A 27,019-nucleotide genomic window follows, 5' to 3' on the forward strand; every position below is an offset into this window, starting at 1 on the left:
TTCCTTCTACTAACTCTGGGTTTTGTTTGTTTTTCTTTTTCTAGTTCCTTTAACTTAGGTTGGTTTATTTGAGACTTTTCTTGTTTCCTGAGGTAGGCTTGAATCACTATAAACTTCCCTCTTAGAACTACTTTCCTGCAGCCCAATAGATTTCTGTGTCGTTGTGTTTACATTTTTATCCCAAGATACTTTTTTTTAAATTTTATCTTTGATTTATTCAATGACCCATTGGTTGTTTAGTAGCATGCTGTTTAGACTCCACATATTTGTTTTTTTCTTTTAGTTGTTTTTCTTGTAGTTGATTTTATTGTCTCATATTGTTGTGATCTGAAAAGACATTTGATATTATTTTGAGTCCAATCATTTTAAGCAGAAAAATATATCAGACAGCCTGTAGTTTCTTAGGAAGAAAGCACCATATTCTAAAATAATTTTCCATAAGTTTACTAAACATGATTATGATATGTGTGTTTATTTGTAGGAACTGGTAACATCTAAACATAACAAACCAAACAGGCAAACTCGTGTACCACCACTGCCACCACATTTTATGCAAAGGAATGCCAATGTACATGAATTCCAAGCAGACTAAAAAGAAAAAAATAAGCTGATTAGACCTTAGACTGCCTACTGAACGGGATGACAGCCACCGCTGCAGTGGAAACACCAAAAATGAAGAAGAGTGCCTCCAAGGAAGAGAAGCAGCAGTCTAAGCAAGAGAATACAGAGCAGGGCAATGCTGATTCTGAAGAGTGGCTGGGCTCTGAGAGTGATCCTGAACAAATGAGCCTTAAAAACAGCAACAATGACAATAGTTGCCAACTGGGAGATGTTCAATTGAATAAAAAGGAGATCCTTTCTAAGCCACACCGCCAGCTATGTAGATCACCCTGCCTAGATCATCCAAGCTTCTCCCAGAGCAGCATTCTACATGATGGGAAGCTTGACTTGGAAAAAGAATACCAAACCAAGATGGATTTTGCTTTAAAGTTGGGTTACGCAGAGGAACAGATTCAATCAGTGCTGAACAAACTGGGTCCAGAATCGCTTATTAATGATGTATTGGCAGAGCTTGTCAGACTTGGGAACAAAGGTGATTTGGAAGGGCAAGTCAACTTGAGTCTGTTAGGGTCTCGGGGGCCCAGCTCCAGAGAGATCACAAGCCCTGAGCTGTCTCTTGAAGATGAAATAGACAACAGTGACAACTTGAGGCCAATTGTCATAGATGGAAGTAATGTGGCAATGAGGTAAGACTGGTATATTTTCTTTCTCTTGCTTTAAAATTGCCTTGACCTCATAGAAATTAGCTTACTTTACAATATGGGAGACTCTTAGTTGTCTGTGATTTGTGCTCCTCTTGATGGACAGATGTTAAAATGATCCTGACTGGCCTTTTATATTGCCTTTGAAATTGTTGCCTTCTTGTTTTCAGGTGTTCTGAAAGCACCTTAGACACCAGTGATACTTCAGAGGAGATATAACCAATCAGCATTTGTTCCTCTTGAGGTCCCCTCTCCCACCTCTACTTGACTAAACAAATCATCCTGAAAATAGTACTTTTATAATGTCACTTGGGAGCTTACTTGGGGACTTTCAGTAATTCAAAATTTTCAAGCCTATCTCAAATGTGGATCTTTTTGCTTGACTTTGTGATTTGATCTTTTCCTCCTCCCACTTGATTGTATATCATGCGTACTGAATTTATATTACTCTCTTTAACAAACTCCATGTAAATTGTGATGATTCCTACCCCCACTACATGGGTTTATGTCAATTTCCAGTCTAGGGGTGATCACCTCCTTATCTCTATACCCTTCAAGTTGTATTACAATCGCAAGTACCATTCTGACTTTTCTCATCCCAATGATTGTCTCTGAGCTGAAGTAACATGGTAAAGTGAATAATAGTCCCCTAATGATGTCCACATCCTAACCCTTGGAATCTGATGATATATTTTCTTACATGATAAAAAGGAACTTTGCAAATATGATTAAGCTAGTGACCTTGGGGTGGGGGAAATTATCCTGTATTTTATGGTGGGCTCAATGTAACCTCAAGGGTCCTTACAAAACGGAGGGAGGCAACAGGATCAGAATGAATAGTAGGTGATTTGATGACAGAAACAAGAAGTTGGAGAGGTGTGAGAAAGAGACCGTGAGCCAAGGAATGTGAGCAGCCTCCAGAAACTGAAGAAGTTAAGGGATGTATTCTTCTCTGCAACCTGCAGAAAGAACACAGCCTTGCCAATATCTTGGTTTTTCAGGCAAAAATACCGGAGTTTTCTCAATATTGGAGAGGATTCTCAACTCAGGGATCTTCCTGGTCCAGGGAATCAACCTGCATCTCCTGTGTCCCCTGCATTGCAGGCAGATTCTTTATCTCCTGAGCCAGTGAGTGAAAGTCATTCAGTTGTGTCTGACTCTTGGCGACCCCATGGACTATACAGCCCATGAAATTTTCCAGGCCAGAATACTGGAGTGGGTAGCCTTTCCCTTCTACAGGGGATCTTCTCAACCCAGGGATTGAACTCAGGTCCCCTGCATTACAGGCGGATTCTTTACCAGCTGAGCCACAAGGAAGCCCAAGCATACTGAAGTGGGTAACCTATCCCTTCTCCGGGGGATCTTCCTGACCCAGGAATCAAACCGGGGTCTCCTGCATTGCAGGCAGATTCTTTACCAACTGAGTTATGGCTTCCCTGATACCACATACAAAAATAAAGTAAAAATGAATTAAATACTTAAATGTAAGACCATAAGCCATAAAATTTCTAAACGAAAACATAGGCAGAACACTCTTTGACATAAATCATAGCAATATGCTTTTAAACCTGTCTCCTAAAGCAAAGGAAATAAAAGTAAAAGTAAATAAGTGGCACCAAATTAGACTTAAAAGCTATTGCATAACAAAGAAAAGAAAACCTAATGAATATAAGAAAGCATTTACTAGTGATATGACTGTTAGGATTAATGTCCAAAATGCATAAACAACTCATACAATTCAATATTAAAAAAGCCAAACAATTCAATTTAAAAATGAGTGTAAAACTTGAATAGATATTTTTCCAAAGAAGACATACAGATGGCCAACAGGCACATGAAAGGATGCTCAACATTGCTAATAATCAGGGAAATGCAAATCAAATCTACAGTGAGACATCACCTCACACATGCCAGAATTGCTATTGTCAAATAGAACACAAAAAATAATAAGTGTGGTGGTGAAGATGTGGAGAAAAAGGAGCCCTACTGTGCTGTTGGTGGGAAGGTAAACTGGTGTAGCCATTATAAAAAGAGCAACGATATTTTTCAAGAGAGTAAAAATAGAACTATTATATGATCCAACCATTCCACTCCTGTGTATATATCTGAAGGGAATAAAAACACTGATTTGGAAAAAAAAAAAAATATATATATATACATTATTTTATATTATATATTTTTATATATAATATATAATGTATATATTATATATTTTTATATATTGATATATATTTCCAAATATATATATTTGGAAAATATATATATATATATACACACTCACCCCAATGTTCACAGTAGCATTATTTACAACAGCCAAGATATGGAAGCAAACTTAGTGTCCATAAGCTCATGATTGGATAAAGGAGCTGTGGTATATATGCAATGAAATATTATTCAGCCCTAAAAAAGAATGAAAATTGACTATTTGCAACAATATGGGTGTATTATGCTTAATGAAAAAGTCAGACAGAGATAGGCTAATACTGTATGCTACCACTTATATGTGGAATCTAAAAAATAAAATGGAATATAACAAAATGGAAACTGACTCAAGAATATAAAGAACACACTAGTGGTTACTACTGGGAAGAAAGATGGAGGAGAGGCCAAATAAGGTTAAGATATTGAGAGGTACCTGGTACGATGTATAAAACAAATAACATACAAGGATATATTTTACATCACAGAAAAAAATAGTCAATATTTTATATTAAAAAAAAAAAACTTTATTTTTATTCAGTCACTAAGTTGTGTCAAACTCTTTGCAAGCCCATGGACTGCAGCACACCAGGCTTCCATGTCCTTCACTATCTCCTGGAATTGGCTCTAATCTATGTCCACTGAGTCATTGATGCTATCTATTGAATGGCTATGTTGTACACCTGAAACTAATATAGTATTGTAAATCAACTGTACTTTAATAAAAATAAAAAATATAATATGTGAAGAAAGGATTCTGTTAATGTATTCCCTGCTATTAAAAATTATGCCAAGTGTTCTTAATAACACTAATGGCCACATAATATATTCCAGGAGCATTGGAGTCACATTTTAATGCAAACTGTCATTTATTACTTGTGTGGCCTTGGGCAGTTATTCAATCTCTGAACTCAATCTCTGCTCATCTGCAGGCTAAATCAGAATATGCAAAGTACTTGGCACAGAATAGATTATAAATATTTCATTTTATTCATGTGAAAAGGCAGAAAACTTAAGTTCTCACTTTGTACATATTATCTATAACAAGTGTTCCCAAGTCATTTAACCTGGCTGAACTCTAGTTTTCTCATCTGTAAAATACAGTATTTATGAAGATTATACAGAACTATATATTAAAATATACCTTAAGATAGCCTGCTAAGCAATTCCTGCTAAATATTCCATGTATGGCTCAAAACACTTGCCCCATCCCCAGAGATGTGGAAACATCCAGTACTGTGCTATGTGCTGTGGGAAAAACTACGGACACATAAAACAAGGTCCTGCCCTCAAAGACAATGAGATAATCAAATGAAAAACTTGCTAGTATAAGATGCTCTGACTGTTTACCGTGTTAGAAAATGCTTTAATTTCATTTCCTTACATACAGCTGTCCAGTTTTCCCAGCATCACTTATTGAAGAGATGGTCATTTCTCCATTGCATATTCCTGCCTCCTTTATTGTAGATTAATGTAACATAATGAATGGAGATTTTTTTTCTGGGCTCTTTATTCTGTTCCATTAAACTATGTGTCTGTTTTTGAACCAGTACCATACTCTTGATTATTGTAGTTTAGTACCATATTCTGAAGCCGGAGGGCGTGACTTCTCAACTTTGTTCTTTATCAAGTTCTTTGGCTATTGGAGGTATTTGATTACATACAAATTTTAAAATTATTTCTTTTTTTCTTTGAGAAAAAATTCCTTTGGTATATTGATAGGAACTGCATTGACTCTGTAGATTGCACAGGGTATTACAGTAACTTTAACACTATTAATTCTTAGTGAGACATAGATTTAAGGGACAAGATCTGATAGACAGTGTGCCTGATGAACTATGGAAAGAGGTTTGTGATATTGTACAAGAGACAGGAATCAAGACCATTTGCAAGAAAAAGAAATGCAAAAAAGCAAAATGGCTGTCTGAGGAGGCCTTACAAATAGCTGTGAAAAGAAGGGAAGCAAAAAGCACAGGAGAAAAGGAAAGATGTACCCATTAGAATGCAGAGTTCCAAAGAATAGCAAGGAGAGATGAGAAAGCCTTCCTCAGAGATCAATGCAAAGAAACAGAGGAAAACAATAGAATGGGAAAGACTAGAGATCTCTTCAAGAAAATCAGAGATACCAAGGGAACATTTCATGAAAAGATGGGTTCAATAAAGGACAGAAAATGTATGAACCTAACAGAAACAGAAGATATTAAGAATAGGTGGCAAAATACACAGAAGAACCATACAAAAAAAAGATCTTCATGACTCAGAAAATCATGATCGTGTGATCACTCACACTCACCTAAAGCCAGACATCCTGAAATGTGAAGTCAAGTGGGCCTTAGGAAGCATCACTACGAACAAAGCTAGTGGAAGTGATGGAATTCCAGTTGAGCTATTTCAAATCCTGAAAGATGATGCTGTGAAAGTGCTGCACTCAATATGCCAACACATTGGGAAAACTGAGTAGTGGACACAGGACTGGAAAATGTGAGTTTTCATTCCAATCCCAAAGAAAGGTAATCCCAAAGAATGCTCAAACTACCACACAAGTGCACTCATCTCACACGCTACTAAAGTAATGCTTAAAATTCTCCAAGCCAGGCTTCAGCAATATGTGAACCATGAATATCCAGATGTTCAAGTTGGTTTTAGAAGAGGCAAAGGAACCAGAGATCAAATTGCCAACGTCTGACGGATCCTCGAAAAAGCAAGAGAGTTCCAGAAAAACATCTATTTCCACTTTATTGACTACACCAAAGCCTTTGACTGTGTGGATCACAATAAACTGTGGAAAATTCTGAAAGAGATGGGAATACCAGACCACCTGGCCTGCCTCTTGAGAAACCTGTATGCAGGTCAGGAAGCAACAGTTAGAACTGGACATGGAACAACAGACTGGTTCAAAATAGGAAAAGGAGTACGTCAAGGCTGTATATTGTCCCCCTGCTTATTTAACTTATACGTGGAGCACATCATGAGAAATGCTGGGCTGGAGGAAGCACAAACTGGAATCAAGATTGCCAGGAGAAATATCAATAACCTCAGCCATGTAGGTGACACCTCCCTTATGGCAGAATGTGAAAAAGAACTAAAGATCCTCTTGATGAAAGTAAAAGAGGAGAGTGAAAAATTTGCTTCAAGCTCAACATTCAGAAAACTAAGATCATGGCAACCGGTCCCATCACTTCATGGCAAATAGATGGGAAAAAAAAAAAAAAAAAAAGAAACTCAGCACAAGTCTCACCTTACGTGAAGCTTACAGAAACCACTGCACCAACCTTTATGGGGGCAGAAATCAAAAGGAAGAAAGAATTCAGCTTTGAAGCCTGAGAAAAGGAGACTTCAAACACAATAAGTTAAAAAAAATAATGAAAAGGCAGAGAAATACTGCACAAATGAAGGAAAAAACTATATACACAAGTCCAAATAAATGAAGAGGAAATAGACAAACTACCTGGAAAATAATCCAGAATAATGATAGTGAAGCTGAACAAAAACCTTGAAAATAGAATGGAGAAAATTCAAGAATTAAAGAATAAGCATACAGAGACAAACAACAAAATTACTGAAACTGAAAATACTCTAGAATGAATCAATAGCAGAATATCTGTGAGCTGGAAGATAAAATGGTGGAAATAACTACTTAAGAGAAGAATAAAGTAAAAAGAATGGAAGGAACTGAGGATAGTCTCAGAGACCTCTGCAACAATATTACACAGACCAACATATGAATTATAGGGGTCCCAGAAGAAGAAGAGAAAAAAGAACAGGTATGAGAAAATTTTTGAAGAGACTATACTTGAAAATTCTCCCAACATGGAAAAGGAAATAGTCAATCAAGTCCAAGAGGTGCAAAGAGTCCCATACAGAATAAACCCAAAGAGAAACACGCTAAGACACATACTAATACAACTAATTAAGATTAAATACAAAGAAAGAATATTAAAATCAGCAAGAGAAAAGCAACAAGTAACATACAGGGGAAGCCCCGTACACTTAACAGTGGATCTTTCAGCAGAAACACTGCAGGCCAGAAGGGAATGGCAGGATATATTTAAAGTACTGAAAGGGAAAAATCAACAACCAAGATTACTCTACCTGGCAAGGATCTCATTCAAAATTAATGGAGAAACAAAAAGCTTTTCAGACAAGCAAAAGTTAAGAGACTTCAGTACCACCAAACCAGCTTTACAACAAATGTTAAGGGGACTTATATAGTCAATAAATACAAGAGAAGGAAAAGATCTATGAAATCAACCCCAAACAATTAAGAAAATGGCAATAGGGACATAGATATAGATGTAGATATAGATAGATAGATAGATATAGATATATAGTTTTATATATATATATGATTACTTTAAATGTAAATGCATTAAATGCTCCAAGCAAAAGACACAGACTGGCTGAATAGATACAAAAACAAGATTCATATATATGCTTTCTACAAAAAAACCCACTTCAGACTTAAAGATACATATAGATTGGAAGTGAGAGGATGGAAAAATATATTCCATGCAAATGGAAAGCAAAAGAAAGTTGGAGTTGTAACCTTCATATCAAACAAAGTAGACACTAAAATTAAGAATGTTACAAGAGATAAGGAAGAACACTACATAATGATTAAGGGATCAATCCAAGAGGAAGATATAACAAATGTTAATATCTAAGCACTCAAAATAGGGGTACCTCAATATATAATCAGACAAACACTAACAGACATAAAAGGAGAAATTGACAGTAAAACAATAATAGTAGGAGACTTTACCACCCCACTTACACCAATGAACAGATCATCAAAACAGAAAATCTGTAATGAAACACAAGTCTTAAATGATGCATCAGATGAGATGGATCTCATTGATATCTTCAGGACATTCCATCCAAATACAGAAGAATACACCTTTCTCAAGTGCACCTGGAACATTCTCCAGGATAGACCACATCTTGGGTCATAAATCAAACTACAGCAAATTTAAGAAATTTATGTAAATTTAAGTAAATATAAGAAAATTTAAAATTTAAGAAAATTGCAAATTTAATTTAAGAAATTTCTCAGTAAATTTAAGAAAATTGAAATTGTTATCAGCATCCTTTCTGAGCACAACACTATGAGACTAGATATCAATTACAAAAAAAAAAAAAAACTGTTAAAAGCACAAGCACATGGAGATTAAGCAGCATGTTTCTAAATAACAAACAGGTTACTGAAGAAATCAAAAGGGAAATAAAAATATTCTAAAAACAAATGACAATGAAAACATGACAACTCAAAATCTATGGGATTCAGCAAAGGCAATTCTAAGAGAGAAGTTTATAGTAATACAATCCTACCTCAAGAAACAAGAAAAACATCGAAAAGAACACCTAACTTTACACCTAAAACAACTGGAAAAAGAACCAAAAAAAATTAGCAGAAGGAAAGAAATCATAAAAATCCAAGCAGATTTAGATAAAAAAGAAATGAAAAAAATAGTACAGATTAATAAAACTAAAAGCTGGTTCTTTGTGAAGATAAACAAAATTGATAAACCCTTAGTCAGTCTCATGAAGAGAAAAAAGAGAGAAGAATCAAATCAACAAAATTAAAAATGAAAAAGGAGATGTTACAATAGACAGTGCATAAATGCAAAGGGTTATGAGACAATTATGAATGACTATATAGCAATAAAATGGATAACCTGGAAAAAATGGACAGATTCTTAGAAAAGTTCAATCTTCCAAGAGTGAGCCAGGAAGAAATAGAAATTATGAACAACCCAATCACAAGTACTGATATTGAAAATGTGATCAAAAATATCCCAAAAGCAAAAGCCCAGGACCAGATAGCTTCAAAGGAGAATTCTATCCAACATTTAGAGAAGAGCTAATGCCTATCCTTCTAAAACTCTTTCAAGGAATTTCAGAGGAAGGAACACTTCCAAATTCATTCTATGAGGCTACCGTCACCCGTTTACCAAAACCAGAAAAACACAAAAATAAATAAATAAAAAACAAAACTACAGGCCAATATCACTGATGAACATAGATGCGAAAATCCTCAACAAAATTGTACCAAGTAGAATTCAACAACACTATCAAAAGCTCATACATCATTATCAAGTTGGGTTTATTCCAGGGATGCAAGGATTCTTCAATATATGCAAGCCAATCAATGTGATAAACTGTATTAACAAATTGTAAGATAAAAACCATATGATAATCATAATAAATGCAGAAAATGCCTTTGACAAAATTCAGCACCCATTTATGGTTAAAGTTCTTCCAAAAATGGGCATAGAAGGAAACTACCTCAACATAGTTAAGTCCATATATGATAAGACCACAGCAAACATTATTCTCAATGGTGAAAAACTGAAAGCATCCCCCCTAAGATCAGGAACAAGATAAGAGTGTTAACTCTCACTGCTATTATTCAAAATAGTTTTGGAATTCCTAGATACAGCAATCAGAGTAGAAAAAGAAATAAAAGGAATCCAGATCAGAAAAGAAGTAAAGCTCTCACTGTTTGCAGATCACATGATACTATACAAAGAAAACTCTGAAGGTACTATCAGAAGAACTAGAGCTAATCAGTGAATTTAGCAAAGTTGCAGGATGCAAAATCAATACACAGAAATTACTTGCATTCCTATATACTAACAATGCAAAATCAGAAAAACAAGTAAGGAATCAATTCCATTCACCATTGCAACACAAAGAAACAAATATCTAGGAATAAACCTACCTAAGTAGACAAAATAACTGTATACAGAAAATCATGACACTAATGAAAGAAACCAAGGTGACATAAACATATGGAAAGATATTCCATGTTCTTGGGTAGGAAGAATCAATGTTGTGAAAATGACTATAGTACCAAATACAATCTAGAGATTCAATGCAATCCCCATCTAATTACAAATGCTATTTTTCACAAAACTAGAACAAAAAAATTCACAATTCATATGGAAACTCAAAAGACCCCGAATAGCCAAAGCAGTCTTGAAGAAGAAGAATGGAGCTGGAGGAATCAACCTTCCTGACTTCAGATTATACTACAAATCTACAGTCATCAAGACAGTATGGTACTGGCATAAAGACAGAAATATAGACAAATGGAACAAGATAGAAAGCCCAAAATAATCCCATGAACGTATGGGCACCTTATTTTTGACAAAGGAGGCAAGAATATACAATGGGGCAAAGACAGCCTCTTCAATAAATGGTGCTGGGAAAACTGGACAGATACATGTAAAAGAATGAAATTAGAACACTTCCTGACACCATACACAAAGATAAACTCAAAATGGATTAAAGACCTAAATGTAAGTCCAGAAACTATAAAACTATTGTAGGAAAACATTGGCAGAGCACTTAATGGCATAAATCAAAGCAAGATACTCTATAATCCACCTTCTAGAGTAATGGAAAATTTTTTTAAAAAGTAAACAAGTGGGACCTAATTAAACTTAAAAGCTTTTGCACAGCAAAGATAACTATAATCAAAGTGAAAAGACAACCCTCAGAATGGGAGAAAATAATAGCAAGTAAAACAACTGACAAAGGATTAATTTCTAAAATATACAAGCAGTTCATACAGCTCAATACCAGAAAAACAAATAACCCAGTCAAAAAGTGGGGTAAAGACCTAAGCAGATGTTTCTCCAAAGAAGACATACAGATGGCTAGCAAAAACATGATAAGATGCTCAACATCACTTATTGTTAGAGAAATGCAAATCAAAACTACAATGAGATATCATCTCACACTGGTCAAAATGGCCATCATCAAAAAACCTACAAGCAATAAATGCTGGAGAGGGTGTGTAGAAAGGGAACCCTCTTGCACTGTTGGTGGGAATGTAAATTAATATAGCCACTATGGAAGATGGTATGGAGATTCCTTGAAAAACTAGGAATCAAACCACTATATTACCCAGCTATTCCACCCCTAGGCAAATACCCTGAGGAAACCAACTGGAAAAAACACCTGTACCCCAGTGTTCACTGCAGCACTATTTACAGTAGCTAGAAAATGGAAGCAACCTAAATGTCCATTGACAGATGAATGAATAAAGAAGTTGTGGTACATATACACAATGGAATATTACTCAGTCATAAAAAGAAACACATTTGAGTCAGTTCTAATGAGGTGAATTAACCTAGATCCTACTATACAGAATGAAGTAAGTCAGAAAGAGAAAGATAAATATTGTATACAAACACATATGTATGAAATCAAGAAAGAGAGTACTGAAGAATTTATTTTCAGGGCAGCAGTGTAGATACAGACATAGAGAACAGATTATGGACACAGGAAACGGGGAGGAGAGGGTGAAATATATATAGAGAGTAACATGGAAATATATATTACCATATGTAAAATAGATAGCCAATGGGAATTTGCTGTATGTCTCAGGAAACTCAAACAGGGGCTCTGTATCAACGTAGGGAGTGGGATAGGGAGTGAGATGTGAGGGAGGTTCAAAAGGGAGGGGACATATGTATACCTATGACTGATTCATTTGAGGTTTGACAGAAAACAACAAAATTCTGTAAATCAACTATCTTTTAAATAAAATATGAATTAAAAATAGTATTATAATATAGATGCATTACAACTTCAACAGTGTTTGTCTCTCGGTAGTAGTAAAATGGTTGGATTATGCAAGAGTTCTTTCCTTTATATTTTTTGCATTTTCTATGTTTTATAAGTATGTATTACTTTTATAGTAATGAAAGGATCTTTTAAACAAGGAATTTGATAGGATAAAATATAATAGCTATTGGGTATCCAACAGATATGGTTATTCTTTCATTTATTTCTGGTCTTAGACTGTTTGTAACACTGCAGAGTCAAGTGAAATGAAATCCCATTCCCTTACTCCAAATCTCTCCTGTAATGGCAATTCTGATGATTTTCCTGAGTTCATGTTATATTTATCAACATTATAGCAGTGGGAAAAATCACAGCTGAGTATCTTCCCTACATGTCTGTTTTATACAGGATTCATCCAATAATAACTCTTTAGGAGCCTTGGGCTTCCCCGATTTACTCTTTGTTCATTTTTTTAGAAGAAATCGGGGTAGCTGTTTCTAAGGCTACCTCATAGTTGTTTGGCAGTTAAATACATTTTCCTGTCAATTAAAAAAATGATGCACAATGTGAGAGTCACGAGTTAAGTCTTATTTGGGGCAAATTGAGGATTTCAGCCAGGGAGATGGCACCTCAGATAGCTCTGAGAAGTTACTCCAAAGAAGTAGTGGGGGAAGGTCAATATATATGATTTTGGTGGTCAATATATATGATTTTGGTGAATTTCAGTGCAATCAAACACTGATTTTACAAAAATTTTTCTGCTAATTATGAGGAGCTGATGTCACCATGAAGGGATTTAGTGCTTTCTGGATATGAAGAGATGCAAGGGTTGGGATCATGAAATCAATTCCTGAAAATATCTATCTATCTAAAGACTTGTTCCAAAAGTCTCCCTGGACCACAAAGTACCTCATTCTCCACCCTAAACTCCCTTCAGTGTATGTGTCAAAGGTCAACAGCTACAGTAGCACAGGATTCAATTTCTGTAAAGGCAGATTGCAAATGCCCTTGGCAAGTGCCAATTTGTAGTTGACAGGCTCTGCTCATGGTAATAAATTCGACCATACTTTGGGAGGCATTTCATGACCATTTCATCCCACAGTGCTAAGAAGGCTCATTCTTAGATATGGAGAAGATTTGGTTAATAGGCCACTCAGTGTGGTATTACTGGACTAGGTCTTAATTGCCAAAGATCTCTGGACACCTGTCTTCTAGTTATGGTCCAGGAAAATGTTCCTTCTTATTGCATCTTCTGATATCTAGAGTTACACTCTTACAATCATTGATAACATACAGAACTATATATTTGATCAACTGCTGCAAGCCACCTAGTCATTATTTTTGTTCCATAGTTGGTAATTGCAAGGAAAAACAATCCTGTAAAACAGGCAAAATACAAATTGTAACATTAATGGAGTTATAAGTAAATATTTCAAACAAGAGCTTTCCACACCAAACCAGTTTTTGAAAACATTGCCAAGACTAGGGAATGGGTCACTTAAAGCAGAAATCTGGTTTTTCATATGGTTTCTCAAATGTTTTATATTAGAGGAATCATTAGGTATGAAAACATAGCATTCAGCTTGAATTATAGCACAGGCACCTCCCTGAGATGCTATAAGGATGTCATGCAGTTTTATAGCACTGCTTTTTCCATCACAGAAACCTCAGAATTCAATAGGTTAATAGCCTGGTTACTATCATTTAGTTTGTTGAGTGAAAGTTGTTAAGACTTCGATATGGCCAATTATATCCTCCAATCCTATTGAAAGCACAAAAATAGCTGCCAATAATCATACAAGTGGAATAGAGATCTCTTGACCCATTGTGCTCACACCAATTGTAGATTGACTGGGGTCACCTCTAATTTGTTACATATGTGACCTTGAGTCCATGGGAATCCCAGGATACACTTTCTTATCCATCTAGGTGGAAGCCAAGGCCAGAAATTAGTACTATAAATCCACTGAGTTCCATTAGGTACAACCCAGTGAATCTCTGGTCTGATCCAGTCAGTTCCATGCTAATCATTGTCTCTAATGGGACTAATACATAGGCATTGTTCATAAGGCATCCAGCCTAGCTTCCTAATGTTACTAGTTTGATCATCCTTAGTATGATTTAATTGTTCCCAACATAAATGAACTCTTAAACTTAAATGACTATAGCCTAATGTTAACCATATAGATTCACCCCATAATGGTGGGAGCTTTCCTTTTAATAGATGAGAGGTTACAGTTTTTGATTGAGACTTAGCTCATCATTCTGATTGAGCTTGAGTGACCCTAAAAGAAAATTTAAATCTATGGCCAGGGTCAAAGCAAGTATTATTAATTGGCCAGGTCCATCTAGCAGTATCATGAGTAGGCAGAACAGGACTGAATTCTCCTTCTTCTAAAATAAACTTTCTCAGGGTCATCCAATTAGAGCCTTGGAGTGGAGAAATACATTAAGATAATCTAGAGGTATTAGACACAGATAAATGGCCACAAACCCAACAATTGGACTGATTTTTAAAATTAGCATAGGATCGTGTCCATGATAGAAAACATTTGATTAATATGCAAAAGTCCAAGAAGTCAAGAAAATGTTATAAGTGATCATACGACTCAGGTCCAGCATCTTTGGCATGCTGTCTACTTCTGATGTCATCTTCTTCTTGTCCTGGTGTGAGTGTAGCTCCTCCTCTATTTGAGTGTCATTGTAAAGTGAGTTTGAAATCAGCTGTCTTCTCAGTGTAGGGCCCTTTGAAACTGGAAATTAATCCAAGAGTCAATTTCCCTTCAATTTCCCTGAGCTTGAGCTAGTTAAGAGTACTTGATAAAAATGTCCTTCCATCCAGGTTGGAGACAGCCATTTAAATTATGTCTTTTTTAGTATATAATACACAATTTCCTTGTTTCAGATCATGGGGTATCTGATCTTCATCCAAAGATTACTGAGCTAAGCTTCATAAAAAAAAAAAACTTAGAGTGTCCTTTAACAATTCAATTAAATTTTACATTTATGTAGCATAATAGCAAAGAACTATCCAGGAAGTGAGTGTTAGTAGATACAGCCCTCCATTAACAAATGCATTTAGCATTCACTGAAACATTTTTTCTCCCTAAAATTACCCTCATTTTTGCCAAATATAACCAAACTAAACTAGTTTGCTTGAAAAATAAGTCTGGTTTCAATAAATTTGGCCTGATGGCTTATATAAACATAATTGATCATAGACTTTTTTGTTTTGCTGAAACTTTTATAAAGAGTCTCAAACTGAACTTTGAAAAAACATCTCAGGGTTAGGAAAGTCACACTAAAGGCACATCACAGATTTTGCCTAACAGATCTAGGTGAATTTCTCCCTTCTCAAAGTCTCCAAAATTCCCTGAGATTTCTGTACCTGTTAGTGAGACAGTCTTCCTAGTTTATCTGATAAAGCTACTGGAAACCTAAGAGTTTCCAATCTCTGGGGGGGATCTAATAGAAAAGGCAAATGTTTCCATTTTGCTTATGAAACTATAATTTCACTAAATTATTCTAAATCATAACTAGAGGGGAAAGGATTCCTTACACATGGAAAATACAGATTCAAATCAGTCATTTTTCAGCTAGAAACCATAAAAGTTATAAGTATATTCACTCATTCATTCAGTCACTTTGTTAATCTTTTAGGAAGCAGTCAGGTTTCCCAATAGAATCTTAATGTCCTTCCCAGTTCAGAATTATGGTTGAAAAGTCAGAAACCCAAAAGTCTTTTCTATAAATCTTCTTGAAGAGGAAACATTTTTGCAAAAGCAGCAAAATAAAACCATAATTGTCTACAATGACAAAAGACTTAAGAAGGAATGCTTAAAATCTTATTACAATGCATTAACAAAGAAATTTGGTTACTGTTGTGATGACACTTTAAGATAGTATCTAGAATTATGGCTGATAACATTTTCCCAGGACATATCAGAATTTTAGGAACTCCATATAATTTATAGGATATCTATGTTAGTAATATTTACCACACAACATAACCCGAGGAGATTTATTACTCATCAGACAATCTGTCCCATGTAATCCAACATATCAAATGGACCTAATTAGCTGAATATCTCTCCCTGTGATGTTTCAGGGGCCCTTGAAGCATCCCAAAGTTAGCTAGAGGTCAAAATTGTTTCATTAGAATTTTATTTAGGAAGCTTTCTCAATAAATATCAAAAGGGTTTAAAATACTCAGATAGGATCATAGGTCACTATGAAATAATAGCTATTCACTTAGCCAAAGTAACAATAAAAGATTTCAAAGGCAAATACAGAACAGATCATTTATGAGGTAAAGAAAGTTAAAAATCTTTTATCAAAGGCAGTTCAGTTCAGTATCTGAAGAAAGCTTGTCCTCTTAGCCAAGAGAAAAGTCAAATTCAAGTTTTACAGAAACTTACTTTTAAATTTATTTACTTAATTAAATTGATTTTAAACTGAGTCAGTCTTGACCATGCACAAAACTCATTTCTCATGGTCCACTTTCCACAAACCTTGTTACACTTTCTTTATTCATAATTTTATTTTCCCATTCAGAAATAGACACCTGTAAGTCAGACGTACTTCCTTTTCCCTTAACAAAATGCAATTTCATTCCCCACGCTTCTTTACTGTAAACACTCATCCTACTTTCCTTAAGCAACCACGAACTGTCCTTTGTATTAGCATTCTGTAGATTGGTGAATGTAAATACCAATGATAATTTCTAAAAACATTTACTTTCTTATAGAGAATATCTCAAGATGGCACCAAACATTATTCATTAATAGTCCAAAATCTCTTTAGTTTCTCTGTAAGAGGAAGGTAGTGTTCAGTAATTAATGTTTTGGGATCTTATTTTATTTGGAAATGACCTAGCTATTCAATAAACTTCCATCACTTAGTTTAGCACAAACCTAGAAATTAAAGTTACCCAAATCTGGAAAGACTATTTTAGACAGACATTCCTAAAGTATATTTTATTCTTAATAGAATTTATCTAAAAGCTCCTATCTCATTTACATGTTCTTTCCTTAAAAGTTTCTTCACTCAAGTTAATTTCCTTGCTGACAAACTTGTAACAGATATAACTTATATTAAATCTAGGCACAATGAAAATGCTATGCTTAATATTAATGACTCAGACATGTCTACATTAATTAGATGAACAAACAAATATTAATACCAAGTATTTAATACTGAATAGTTCCCAGTTCATGTGAACCTGAAATACATTTAGGTTAATTTCTCTTGTATTTAGAATTGTTTGATTTGTAAAGCAGAGTTAAGCAAAGGATCATTTTGGTGATTAGAGAGTGATTCAGGTGTCAAGTCCAAATATTGCTTAAAAGTTTCTTTCCCAATCTCCCATAATAGTCTGGATTGATTCATTCGATCTTCACTAGCATTGTTGAACCTTTGTCCAATTTATGGTTTTTGGAGAAAGTTATGGGATAGGTTTCAGTAATTTCTAAGTTAATTCCTTCAGTACAAGCCTCTTGACTATGTGACCAAAATTCCATTAAGGGTCATTTCCATCCTGCTTTTTCTATTCATCCCCTTGCTTTGCTTTCAGAAACTAACAGCTGTATTAGCTGATATGGATCTGAAAACCTGGACTTGTATGTCCAGATGGTTAATTCAAAATTTTCAGCAAATCCCAATGCATTCTGAGTTAGACTGGGAAATTTCTTGGCTAAGGCTCAAAGTTCTGTTTGCATCCTGGATGTATAGGAAAGCAACAAGGACGATTCATTTCTCCCTTAAGGGAGCTATAATCATTTCTGATTTTTTAATCTTCCTTTTCTGGGAAAAGGGAAGCAGCAGGAGGGAGAAGAGTTGGAAGAGAAAAAAATGTCTGATCTAGGCAGTTCAAATAGAAGAGGATATATGGAAAGAGTAGAGGGAGAGGCAGAGTCAGTACTAGGAGCCTTTTTAAGTTCTGATTATAGCTTCAAGCAATTTCTTGTTGTTGTTGTCATCATTGTTGTTGCTCAGTCCCTCAGTCGTATCCAACTCTTTACAACCCAATGGACTGCATCACCCCCAGGCTTCCCTACCCTTCATTATCTCCTGGAAATTGATCAAATTCATGTTCATTGAATTGATGATGCCATCCAACTATCTAATCTTCTGTTGTCTCCTTCTCTTCCTGCCTCGAATCTTTCCAAGCATCAGGGTCTTGTCCAATGAGTCGACTCTTAGCATCAGGTGGTCAAAGTACTGGAGTTTCAGCTTCAGCATCAGTCCTTCCAGTGAATATTCAAGGTTGATTTCCTTTAGAATTGACTGGTTTGATCTTAATGCTGCCCAAGGGACTCTGAAGAGTCTTCTCCAGCACCACAGTTTGAAAGCATCAATTCTTTGGTGCTCAAGCTTCTTTATGGTCCAATTGTCTATCTCATACATGATCAATAGAAAAAACATAGCTTTCACCATATGGGCTTTTTTTGCAAAAAGATGCCTCCGCTTTTCAATACACTGTCTAGGTTTGTCATCGCTTTTTTTCCAAGGAGCAAGCATCTTTTAATTTTATGGCTGCAGTCCTTATTCACAGTAATATTGGAGACCAAGAAAATAGTCTGTCATTGTTGCCATTTTCCCCCATCTATTTGCAATGCTAGTGATGGGACTGGATAATGTGATATTAGTTTATTGAATGTTGAGTTTTAAACCAACCTTTTCACTCTCCTCTTTCACCTTCATCAAGAGGCTCTTAGTTCCTCTGCCCTTTCTGCCATTAGGGTGGTATCATCTGCATATCTGAGGTTACTGATATTTCTCCTGGCAATCTTGATTCCAGCTTGAGCTTTATCAAGCCAGGAAATTTTCATGATGTACTCTGCATGTAAGTTAAATAAGGAGTGTGAAAATATACAGCCTTGATGTACTCCTTTCCCAATTTGGACCAGTCCATTGTTCCATGTCGGGTTCTTTTTTTTTTTTTTTTTGGTTCTCAACCTGTTTAATGTGTAAAAGGGAAAAAGGCGGTAGGCAGAGTTTCGGTCTGAATACATTCTCGGAATGCTGACCATCCAGAGCATCGTTCTGAACAGCTGATTATCTTCTGACTCGAGAGAGTTTTAGTTTTGAAAAGACCTAATTCCATGGGATCATGGTGACTCATTTATCGTAAGAATTAAATAGAGAAATTTAAAGGCTCCGAGCAAACAGCAGGGGCGGGACTAATGCAACAGTAATAGCTGGAGTTGATGGGACAAGAGGCAACCAATCATAAAATTACTTTTCCCTTGTAACAAAGGGTTCACACTTTTAACATAAATTATACATTCATTATGGTGTTTAAAAACAGTCAAGCCTAAATAAATTCTTCATTCCATCGAGAAAAGACACACACACTGAAAACCTGCTTAAGCACAGAACTTCTCGTCTGCATGTCCGGTTCTAACAGTTGCTTCATACAGGTTTCCTAGGAGGCAGTTATGGTGCCTCTTGCCTTCTCCTGTTTGACCACTTCCAATTTACTTTGATTCATGGACTTAACATTCCAGGTTGCTATGCCATATCGTTCTTTACAGCATCTGTTTCTTTCTTCACAATTTCGTGAAGATTCATTCTTACAGTAGATCCTAGCAACCTCAGCATACGAGCTTTTTTTTCTTTGCTTAATTAAGTTAAGAACTTTCACCTTTTCACTTTACAGTTTTTTCAGCATATCCAAATTGCCAGCACCACTATTTTTGTGCTTTGGAACCATTATTAAAAAAAATGAGTTACTTGAACTCAAGCCCTGTGATACTGAAAACAGTCAACCTGATAACAAGAGATACTACTAAGTGACTTATGGGTGGGGTATGCTAGACAAAGGGATGATTCACCTCAGGCAGGATGGAATGGGATGGCACCAGATTTCATTACTCTACTCAGAATGGTGCATAATTTAAAACTTATGAATTGCTTATTTCTTGAGTTTTCCATTTAGTGTCTTTGAACAATCATTAAATGAAAATGTGCATCATGAAACCAAATGAGGGGAAAATACTGTACATAGACTTTCTTCTATAAAATTTGGATTACATTATATGTTGTCCAAATCCTTCCTTTTCTCTTTTAGCATTATATTGTGAGCATTTCCCACATCTTAAAATTTTCAAGACTGTAATTTTTATTGGCAAATCATATTTAATTAATTGTGATAACTATTTTCAGTCAGCATTTCAGTGTGTCTTTTTTGCTATAAATGTTATTTTTTAAGTTTACAATATGTATTTAAAATTCATTTACAACTAATTATCTATAAACTTTATCCAAACCTCTGGTGACACCTCTTTTTTCATCTGATAAATATCAGAGTCTTTGAAAAGGAGATGTTAATAGAAACAGAAAGAGATGAGAGAAAATGGAAATAATGATAGGAAATAGCCACTAGGGCTGCTATAATGTGAGAGTTGTTATTAACCATCTGTGGCCTTGAATGAATGTGTAATGATAATGGCAATATTTGTAATACTGGAATTTTTTAAATAATTTTATTTGTTCTCTAAAAAAATACATTTTTGGCATCTTCAAAAAGTAATATATCTGTTGTTAATGTCTTCACACTAAGAAAAAGCCTATTTGGAGTATTTCTTTGTTACTTGTTATCAATCCTCTCTACTCTCATTCCCTATCTTCCTGAAGCCATGGGAATAAAGAAGAGTTCTCCTGCAGAGGAATACAACTTGCTGTGGATTGGTTCCTAGATAAAGGCCATAAAGATATTACTGTATTTGTGCCTGCATGGAGAAAGGAGCAATCCCGCCCTGATGCACCAATTACAGGTACTAATTAAATTAAAACATTTCTTCTCATCCAGAAGCAAAGCTGGCAAGATAGTTTGGGGAGAGCCCAATGCTCCTAAATTAGATAAGTACTTTTCTAAATCTATTAAGTACACTTAAAATGTTTTTTATTTATTTATTTTTATTTTTTTTTAATTAGTTGGAGGCTAATTACTTCACAACTTTTCAGTGGGTTTTGTCATACATTGACATGAATCAGCCATAGAGTTACACGTATTCCCCATCCCGATCCCCCCTTCCACCTCCCTCTCCACCCAACTCATTAAGTGTATTTTAAAGCAGATTTTTCCTGATCCAAATAATCTGTTGTGCTGTGGCACAGAGCAGTTAAATAGAGATTTCAAGCAAAAAATAAAGCACATAGTTGAAAAAAAGAGTGTTTCTATTTGACCATAAGCTTCAGACAAAAAGGGAGATGAATCTGGTTACAAACATGACTGAGTTTTCCAAAATACTAAAGAAAGCACCATAGACAATGGATCTCATCCTGTAGCAGATAAGTTATTGTGGGATTTGCAAATTAGGGGTTAGAATAGAAAAAGAGAAAAGTCCCATGGCATTCAGAGCTAATTTATCCATGAAGCACAGTAGGCCAAGTGCCTAGGGTTCATAATATATACTTTTAGGATCCCATGTAAATGATTTAATTTTATAAGCTTTTTAACATCAGAGCATAAAATTGAATATAACAATAAATATATAATAATGTACCTAACTGGATTATTTATGTTTATACCAACATAATTGTAAAGTATAAACTTAGCATTTCTTTATGGAAGAAAAGACCCATGAAGGCAAAAGTGCCTAAAGTCCACAAAAATTATGATGTGGCCCTATTGGCAGGAGGATCACTACATTCACTTATAATAGTATATCAAGCTAGCTCTTAATGGCATTTGAGAGCATCAATACCCCAATTCCCTGAGTATCAGGTCTTGCCTTATGTACAAAATGAGAAGGTTCAGTGAATGACTGAAGGTTCAGTGTCATGGGGTTGTCTGCCAACTGCTGAACAGGCTCCCAGCCTCAGTCTTGAGAGTGGATCCTGGCCCTACTCAAACTTCTTTCTTCATTAATAAAGAGGCTAAAAGGAAAGGGGGTTAGTACTTATATGCTACCACTTAATATTTTTCCTTAGTCGTGGCTTTCCTTCAGGCAGAAGGCAAAAATGTTAGTCCCTAAGAAAGATACATTATTCTCATCCTGGCAGACACATCCTCATCATACTTCCCTGGTTTCTTCAGCAACCAAACTTGGTGCTGCAGCCAAAGGGTAAAATAAGCCTCAAAAATGTTAGGATATCAATGTTATTTCTTACTTTTCATGCTGGTTTTTAAAACTTAGATGTCATTTAATCTATTTCCTTTATTTTATCAGAAAGAAAACTGGAGTGGAAAGGGGAAAGCAACTTGACTAAAATCACAGTCCAAATTGGTGCCATAGCCAGGAATAGTGGCCACATTCTCTCTAAGAGCAAATAATATATTAATCTAGTACAAACTTTTATATTTTTTAATATAGGAATAACACTGCTAATTTCCAAAGACGATTTCTATTCTGTGGCATATAATCCATATTTCAACAGATCAAGATATCCTACGTAAACTGGAGAAGGAAAAGATTCTTGTCTTCACACCTTCCCGAAGGGTCCAGGGCAGGAGAGTTGTTTGCTATGATGACCGGTTCATAGTCAAACTGGCTTTTGATTCTGATGGCATCATTGTATCCAATGATAACTACCGAGATCTTCAAGTTGAAAAGCCAGAATGGAAGAAGTTTATAGAAGAGCGCTTGCTGATGTATTCTTTTGTGAATGACAAGTACGTTTCTTTCCTATAGGTTCTGAATAGCCTAAATCCAAATTACCACTAAGGATAGATTTAATTTCATTTCAATAAACATTTACTGAACACTCACTGTATATTGTGCATTATGCTGGTTGCCATGGGAATAAAAGGCTGAATAAGTAACAAGACTCACCCTTAAGAAGCTCAAAGTGTACTTAGAAAAGAGATTTCCACAATGTGTTGGGATAAACTCTATGGTTAGCGTTTTTTTAATTGCTTTGTCTATGTGAAATGATATGAAAAAGTCTCACAGAGGAAATAAAATTTGAGATGAAGTTTACAGACAGAGGAAAGAGGGCTTCTGGGCATTATAGTTGAAGAGAACATCATGAATAAAGCTATAAAGATGTGAAAATGGGTTGCACGTTGGGGGAACTGGCAGACATGTCAGTGTGGTTGAAACATAATCCACAGAAGAATGATGTATGGGAAAAATCATTCCTTTCTTGTGTTCAAGTGGAAACAGAGGGAAGAACTGCTGACTTAGCAGAAGATAGACTTGCGGCAGAAAGGGCTATTAGAAGGCTATGGCAATAGTATAAGCAACATGTAATGAAGGCCTGAACTCCTGATAAGGGATAGTTTACCTCTTGCTTGCTTGCTTTCAGATTTATGCCTCCAGATGATCCTTTAGGACGTCATGGCCCAAGCCTTGAAAACTTCTTAAGAAAGAGACCTGTTGTTCCTGAACACAAGAAGCAACCATGTCCTTATGGTGAGTACCTATGTGCAAAACTGAAGAAGTCTGAATACTTTTCTCTTCAAGGTTTCCCTTTCAAAGGGAAAATCCTGGTTTGTCCACTCTCTGTAAGTTAAAGTCTGTGTCTTCATATATTTTCAATTAGGCATTTAAAGAACTATCCTAGAAATTTCTTGAGAAACAGGTAACTAGAATTGAAGGAAAAAATAATTGTCACTAGTTAAAATGATTCATGTGTTCTAACTGTCTCTGTCCTGAGCAGTGTTGTTGGGGGCAGGGAAGTGCAGAAACTTACTTGATCTGTGGAAGAAGAAAGGGCAATGACAAATTGCGTTTGGCCCCAAGAAGGATGTGTCTTTCAGGCAGGTGACTGCGCCCTCTGTCAATATTACCCTTTTCTTCCAATCTGCATTTTCCATTTTGCTTCCAAACTTTATCTTCATTTCCTATTTTAAATATAGTTTTCTATACCCATGACTGATTCATGTCAATGTATGGCAAAAACCACTACAATATTGTAAAGTAATTAGTCTCCAATTAAAATAAATAAATTGATTTAAAATAAAATAAACAAATAAATATAGTTTTCTAGAGTGCTTTCATGATCTTACCCAAGTCCCTGTGACACAAAGTTTGTGAGCCTAACAGTAAGACATATGTTGCCTTGTCTGAGGCAAATGTGAATGTTCACTGTTTTTGAATAATCATTTATTTATAAGACATCTAGGTGTTTGTTCTCAACTATCATTTATTCATATCATAGAGTATTTCATGTTCACTATCTTCATTTAATCCTCACAATGACCTTATAATAAAGGCATTATTATAAACCTTGTTTACAGAATAGGAAAATGAGGCACAGAAAATAAAAATCACTTAGCAAGGTCACATGGCTAGTAAGTGACATAGCTGGAATTAAAGCTAAGATCTGACCAGCCTCCAGGCCACTGCTCTTTGCACTGAACCACCCTGCCTGCTACTGCTCTACACTGCCTCAGCATGCAGGCTATGCCTAGACAAAGTTGTGAATTTCAGGAAAATGAAGGCTGTTCAGTGACAACTCTTACCTTTCACACTGCAGTTTCCTTTCTAGGTTTCCACTTCTTCCCTCTCTGCTCACAGTGTGTGATGCCACCATGGTGTTGTCTGTCTCCCGTCTTTAAGAACAGTTAATTTTCTGTCTTCTATCCCAAAAGTAAAACTCTAACCTGAGTGACCAGATTGTTAAAACAGCCTCTGGCACAGAGAGTTGCACCACTATGAGAGAGTCTTACCCTAGGGCATTATTTTTCAGGCAAAAAATGCACCTACGGCCACAAGTGCAAATACTACCATCCGGAGCGGGCCAACCAACCGCAGCGTTCGGTGGCTGATGAGCTCCGCATCAGTGCCAAACTGTCCACAGTAAAAACCATGAGTGAAGGCACCCTGGCCAAGTGTGGCACAGGGCTGTCTAGTGCCAAAGGTGACATAACCTCAGAAGTCAAACGCGTGACCCCCAAGCGTCAATCGGATCCCAGCATCCGGTCCGTGGCTGTGGAGCCTGAGGAATGGCTCTCCATTGCCCGTAAGCCTGAGGCCAGCTCTGTCCCCTCACTTGTGACTGCTTTAAGTGTCCCCACAATCCCACCCCCCAAAAGCCATGCAGTGGGTGCCCTCAACACCCGTTCAGCCAGCAGCCCAGTGCCAGGATCCTCTCATTTCTCCCACCAGAAGTCCTCATTGGAGCACATGACCAGCATGCAGTACCCGCCCATCCTGGTTACCAATAGCCATGGGACCCCTATTAGCTATGCTGAGCAATACCCAAAGTTTGAGCCCTTAGGGGACCACAGCTACTATTCAGTGTTAGGCGACTTCTCCAAACTGAACATCAACAGCATGCATAATCGAGAGTACTACATGGCTGAAGCAGACCGGGGGTTGTATACCCGGAATCCCAACCTCTGTCCTGACAATCGTATGAGCCATACCAGGAACGACAACTATTCCTCTTACAACAACCTGTACTTGGCTGTAGCTGATACTCATCCTGAAGGCAGTTTGAAGCTGCATCGCTCAGCATCTCAGAACCATCTTCAGCCTTTTCCTCATGGTTACCATGAAGCCTTAACGCGAGTGCAGAGCTATGGCCCAGAAGACTCTAAGCAAGTCCCCCACAAGCAATCAGTCTCCCACTTAGTTCTGCATGCCCAGCACCCAACAACTGGAGCACGCTCCAGCTGTCCTGGAGACTATCCCATGCCTCCCAATATCCATCCTGGGGCAACCCCCCAGCCAGGACGTGCCCTGGTGATGACTCGGATGGACAGCATTTCTGATTCTCGCCTATATGAGAACAATCCCATGAGGCAAAGACGTCCTCCTTTGTGTCGGGAACAGCATGCCAGCTGGGACCCACTGCCCTGTGCAACTGACTCTTATGGCTACCACTCCTATCCCTTGAGTAACAGCCTCATGCAACCATGCTACGAGCCAGTCATGGTACGGAGTGTACCTGAAAAGATGGAGCAGCTTTGGATGAATCCTTGGGTTGGAATGTGCAATGATTCCAGGGAGCAAATGATCCCAGAGCACCAGTATCAGACCTACAAGAACCTCTGCAATATTTTCCCTTCAAACATTGTTCTTGCAGTGATGGAGAAGAATCCCCACACAGCAGATGCCCAGCAACTAGCAGCCTTGATTGTTTCTAAGCTTAGGGCTGCACGTTGACATGACATAGGACTTATTTCTTTATATACATATGAATACCAATAATGCACTAATACTATGATAACAGTAACTAATAGCTTTGTGTTACACTTTACAAGTTACAGACTGTTTATGTTATTGAAGTGCATAACAACCCTGTGAGGAAAGTCTTACTAATGTCTTGTTCTCTAGACAAGGAAACTGAAGCTCAGTGAGTTTAAAAGTGACTTGCTGAAGTCACACTGATAGCAAGTGACCAAGTCAAGACTCACACCCAAGTCCTCTGACTCCAAGTCCTATACCCTTTTGCACTGCACCATGCAGGTAATGGAGGACAAAACCCAGGGGAAAAGCCTAAATGCAAGAGACCCCAAGGGATACCATTACCAACTGTTTTCTTAGTCACACATTCTATATTATGAAGTATCAATGACATACCTAATTCAGAGAGCAAGAGTATCAGGATCAATCCATATGTTGAATTAACCATTTAGGATTTTTAATAAGAATATTTAAATCTATTTAAAAGTAAACATATACTTTACTGCATGGATATCTGACCATTCAATACATTTATTAACTGAGATATAGGGTCACATTGAAATTTCTAGAGCTACATTTCAAACTTATTGTTAGCAATTATATTGCATGTATGACTGTATGTATTTAGTTTGAGGTGTGTGTGTATGTGTATCTCTATATAACCTTTTGTATAGTGGTGATAAAAAGACAGACTTTGCACAGTCATTAGTCTACAGCTGTATAGATCACAAATCTGACTTGATGATTTTACATCATATTTCATAGTTTCAACTAGTTTTGAAAGTGAAACTACATCCCAATATTTGAATATTGCTTTCTTAGGCACCAGAGCAAACTGGCTCTATTTCCTTTGCACTTTTTACTTCTCAACATTTATTGAGAGTTCTTCACTTTTAAGTCTCT

At 36.4% G+C, this 27,019-nt stretch overlaps 1 protein-coding gene across 1 annotated transcript; it reads left to right on the forward strand.

Annotated features, from left to right (window-relative positions):
• The first annotated feature begins 562 nt into the window (after positions 1-562).
• On the forward strand, positions 563-26,095 carry ZC3H12B (zinc finger CCCH-type containing 12B). Its single transcript, XM_065916497.1, has 5 exons — positions 563-1,247; positions 20,673-20,812; positions 22,419-22,653; positions 23,289-23,395; positions 24,675-26,095. Exons 1-5 carry the CDS (start codon positions 640-642, stop codon positions 26,093-26,095), a joined length of 2,511 nt encoding a protein of 836 aa, XP_065772569.1. The 5' UTR covers positions 563-639.
• The last annotated feature ends 924 nt before the right edge of the window (positions 26,096-27,019 follow it).

The sequence above is a fragment of the Muntiacus reevesi genome, chromosome X (assembly GCF_963930625.1).
Source record: "Muntiacus reevesi chromosome X, mMunRee1.1, whole genome shotgun sequence".
Classification (NCBI taxonomy): domain Eukaryota; kingdom Metazoa; phylum Chordata; class Mammalia; order Artiodactyla; family Cervidae; genus Muntiacus; species Muntiacus reevesi.

What these genes read in the sequence shown, in the direction of transcription:
- ZC3H12B (XM_065916497.1), top strand. Translation starts at nt 640, where the DNA reads ATGACAGCCACCGCTGCAGTGGAAACACCAAAAATGAAGAAGAGTGCC. An exon ending in CCCTGATGCACCAATTACAG is followed by an intron (nt 20,813 to 22,418) that starts GTACTAATTAAA and finishes ATATTTCAACAG; the next exon opens with ATCAAGATATCCTACGTAAA. An exon ending in TATTCTTTTGTGAATGACAA is followed by an intron (nt 22,654 to 23,288) that starts GTACGTTTCTTT and finishes GCTTGCTTTCAG; the next exon opens with ATTTATGCCTCCAGATGATC.